The sequence below is a fragment of the Augochlora pura genome, unplaced genomic scaffold (assembly GCF_028453695.1).
Source record: "Augochlora pura isolate Apur16 unplaced genomic scaffold, APUR_v2.2.1 APUR_unplaced_151, whole genome shotgun sequence".
NCBI lineage: Eukaryota > Metazoa > Arthropoda > Insecta > Hymenoptera > Halictidae > Augochlora > Augochlora pura.
This window is the reverse complement of record NW_027581562.1, coordinates 1,664-5,122: the sequence shown is the minus strand read 5'-3', so window position 1 is coordinate 5,122 and position 3,459 is coordinate 1,664. Positions and strand designations below refer to the sequence as shown.

At 38.1% G+C, this 3,459-nt stretch overlaps 1 protein-coding gene across 1 annotated transcript; it reads right to left on the bottom strand.

Moving 5' to 3' along the window:
• Nucleotides 1-511: 511 nt before the first annotated feature.
• On the bottom strand, nucleotides 512-2,732 carry Mei-w68 (meiotic W68). The gene is made up of 3 exons (XM_078195219.1): nucleotides 2,408-2,732; nucleotides 1,508-1,865; nucleotides 512-812 (listed from the first exon to the last, which is right to left on the bottom strand). Exons 1-3 carry the CDS (start codon nucleotides 2,730-2,732, stop codon nucleotides 512-514), a joined length of 984 nt encoding a protein of 327 aa, XP_078051345.1.
• Nucleotides 2,733-3,459: the final 727 nt, after the last annotated feature.

The window sequence follows — 3,459 nt, the reverse complement described above, 5'->3', positions numbered from 1 at the left end:
GTCCCAGAATTGGTGACCCTGGAGGACAGCGACAACGACTGCGACACCAAAATGGCGGACGCGCAGCCGAAAACAGAATCTTTGCGATCGCAGAAGGTAGCGATTTGTCTGGGACATCGTGTCTTACCTTCGCTCGATCGAAAATTAAAAATATCATGAATTTTCACTTACAGATGCGACAACTGAGCCGAAACACTCTAGTCAAATAATATAATCCAGAATATCCACTAAAATTGTTACACTCCAAACGAGAAAGAAACAATCTTGTACACAAAACGAAGTAAAGATAGTCAATTAAATAAATTACTTCGCTTTATAAATAAAAGTTAATTTTCAACAGATATCTGATTCAGAGATTAGAGATGGAGAACTATTTAATTCAAACGAATTACAATTGGAACTAAAATTAATTGAAATTAAATTTATTTATGGATAATAAAAGTATCGTGTATTATAGTTTTTGTGATATAGGTATTTGTTATAGTTTAGTGTTCGTTTTTCATCGATCGCGTTAGATGCAGTCGTCACCTTTAATTTTACAAGGCAGATAGGTCGCCGCAAGGAATCTCCTAGAGAAGGAGGAGACGTTTTCTATCTCGGCCTTGCCAGCTCGCATAATCCTAAGCTCTCCGAGGAGCGCCTCGGTCATGTACGGCCGGCCCTCGATGGCGTTCAATTTCGATAAATCGTATTCGGTCAGGGGTACCGTGTTCACACCCAGGCCAACTAATTCCGACGGATGAACGCCGAGCCAGCGCACGTTCGGGCAAGCCAAGCACTCCTCTTGGTTGGACAAACTCGCGGATCCGAAGCTGTTTATCAACGGAATTAAAAACCTCGTCATTCCTTGCAACTCTGCTCGACCAATTATATTTAATTCTAATCGACAAAACCAAAATAACTATTTCAAAAATTAATCAAACCTTCTCAAATTTCTTGTACCTTTAAATCGACTAATTTTACTAGACAATGAGTGAACAAAATTTCGTAACTATTCAAATTGCTCGAAAAGACTATCTCTTCTTGATTTTTTTTATAATGGATTGCCTCGAAAGACGAATTGTTTTAACGACGAAAATTCTTTTACTGCCAGAAAAATAGAAGAATTGATTAGGAGCACTGATTTTAAACGTTATATTTTTAACAAAGTTTTTATTTTGAAAAGAAAACAGCGAAAACTTATTCAAGGTCCTAATAATATAACGAATATATTTATAATCTGGTATAAAAAGTAATAGACAAACACATTGTTTAAAAATGTTAAGAGAATACTGTTCTTTGTTTATCAGTGCAACCAATTGCCATCTTTAATAATCTTTCTGCTCATTGTCTAGTAAAGCAGCGTACCATCTTCAAATTTCATCAAATCATAAAACGATTATTCTGTGTTAAAACAATTAATAAAAATTCATTTAAGATATCCATAATCTGCCTCGCTATCGACGTCAGAGCTTGCAGATCGTCGGATCGATAAATTCCATCGCGGCGTATAAATTGTATAATTTACCGGTAGACGCACATGATGTCGACGCCGAACGGGTCGGCGTCGACCAGCGCGTAAACCGGAAGCGCCATCCTCTCCGCCAACAGTTTCACCAGCATTCTCGTGGCCACGTCCGGGTAGCCCTTCCCGGTGACCAGAATGCAGCCCAGCGACCCGGTGCAGCCGTCCTCCAATAATTTCTGGAACACCGAGTCCTTCTCGACGATCAACACCATTTTCGCTTTGGCGCGGGCGGAAATCAAGGTGGACGCGATGTGCGGTATAAGGGCGCCGCCCGGCACGGTGCAGTCGATAATTCGATTATCGATCAGCCGTAGGGTCAATTCGCCGGCCGCTAATCCCTTTGACGTGGGCAGGAGATCTGTACAATTGATTGTTAATGCCGTGGATTACGAGACTGTTTCCGGTTGTTACGACGTAAATTCACGGGACGCGGCAAACATCTCGTTAATGGATTGTTTGCCGGTGATGCACGGATTGCAGGGAATCCAGGTTGCAAACGCGGTGCCCTAACTTTGTGAGATCCGCCAACGAAGTGCAGCTGTTGTCTCGTTTTAATTCGATGACAGCATTTTTTCCAAAATATAGAGTTTAATATAATTCTGTGCGATTTTCTATTAATTTGAATTTTCTTGGAGCACTGACATGAAGGAATATTTATATAACATTACAGTGTTCTCAATATGCTTATTGATAGTGAGTATTGTTTAAAACTGACTTTCATGCGAGCTTTTTATAATTTAATCGATTGGATATAGTTGTCTTTGAAATCGTATATTTAATAGCAGAAATATTGACCGATTATACAGACATTTATTTTCGAGCGATAATCTATGCTAATACTATTCTGAATAATTAAAGGGCGGACAATTAAAGAAAGGGTACGAAGGAAATAGAGCTTACTGAGATCCCAAGGTGCGCAGTTCAAAATTCTTGCCACCTGGTTCACGGCCAGGTCGACGTGTCTCTGTTCAGGCACCAGGCTTAACGACTTCTCGTTTTTTAGATCGTAATAGAGCGATCTTCTCGTGATCGTGGTGTTGGTAATTAGCAAACGATGAGCGGCGGCCATTACCGTCATCGTCAACGCAAACTTGTCTTTGCCTTTAGACCTGGCGAAATCCATCACCGATCTTTTCTCACCCGAGTCTCTTTCACCTGCCAGTTCCTCAAAATATTCTATATTTTGAGATTCTACGGTGCTGTCCTCGAACGTCTGTGTATCCATGGAACTATAGCACTGTGATCCCGAGTACGAAACGATAGGGAGTCGACCGGAACACAATTGTTCGATCATTGTTGCAGTCACGCTCTCTATTCGAGCCACTAATTCCTTCCTAGATGTTATTAATAATTAAATAATCGCCTGGATTTCTATCTCGTTATAGTTCTCATAATTGTGTGAGTAAATATAATTTATAATTGAATAAAGTGCATAAATGTAATCAGAGATGATTCTTGACGATTTACAGAAGAAATTATGTCATAATTTTCATAGTTATATAGGAAATATAATTTATAGTTGAATAAAACGCATAAATGTAATCAGAGATGATTCCTGACAGTTTATAAAAGAAATTTTTAGCCAGCTTAGCTAAAATTTATATAATAAATGAATTGACTAAAACCTTGATTTAGCGCCATTACACGTAGTAGCAAAACGCTCAAACTGGTAGAAAAAATTATTAACTGTGGATAATTGTTTAGGCAGCGTTAGGTGGCACCATCGTACGTTTCTAAAAGACTAGACTGTGTAGGTAATGTAAATTCCTATCTTATTGGTTTTTACAGTCTTCTATTTTATCGATAATTTTAATATTATTATCTATAAATTGATATTATAGAAGTGTTTATGCATTTATTTAACTTTTCGTAACTTACCAATGAATTTAATTTGTAAACGAGTTTCTAATAAATCTCCGAAATAATGAAAATAAAAAGTAATAAGAATTAAA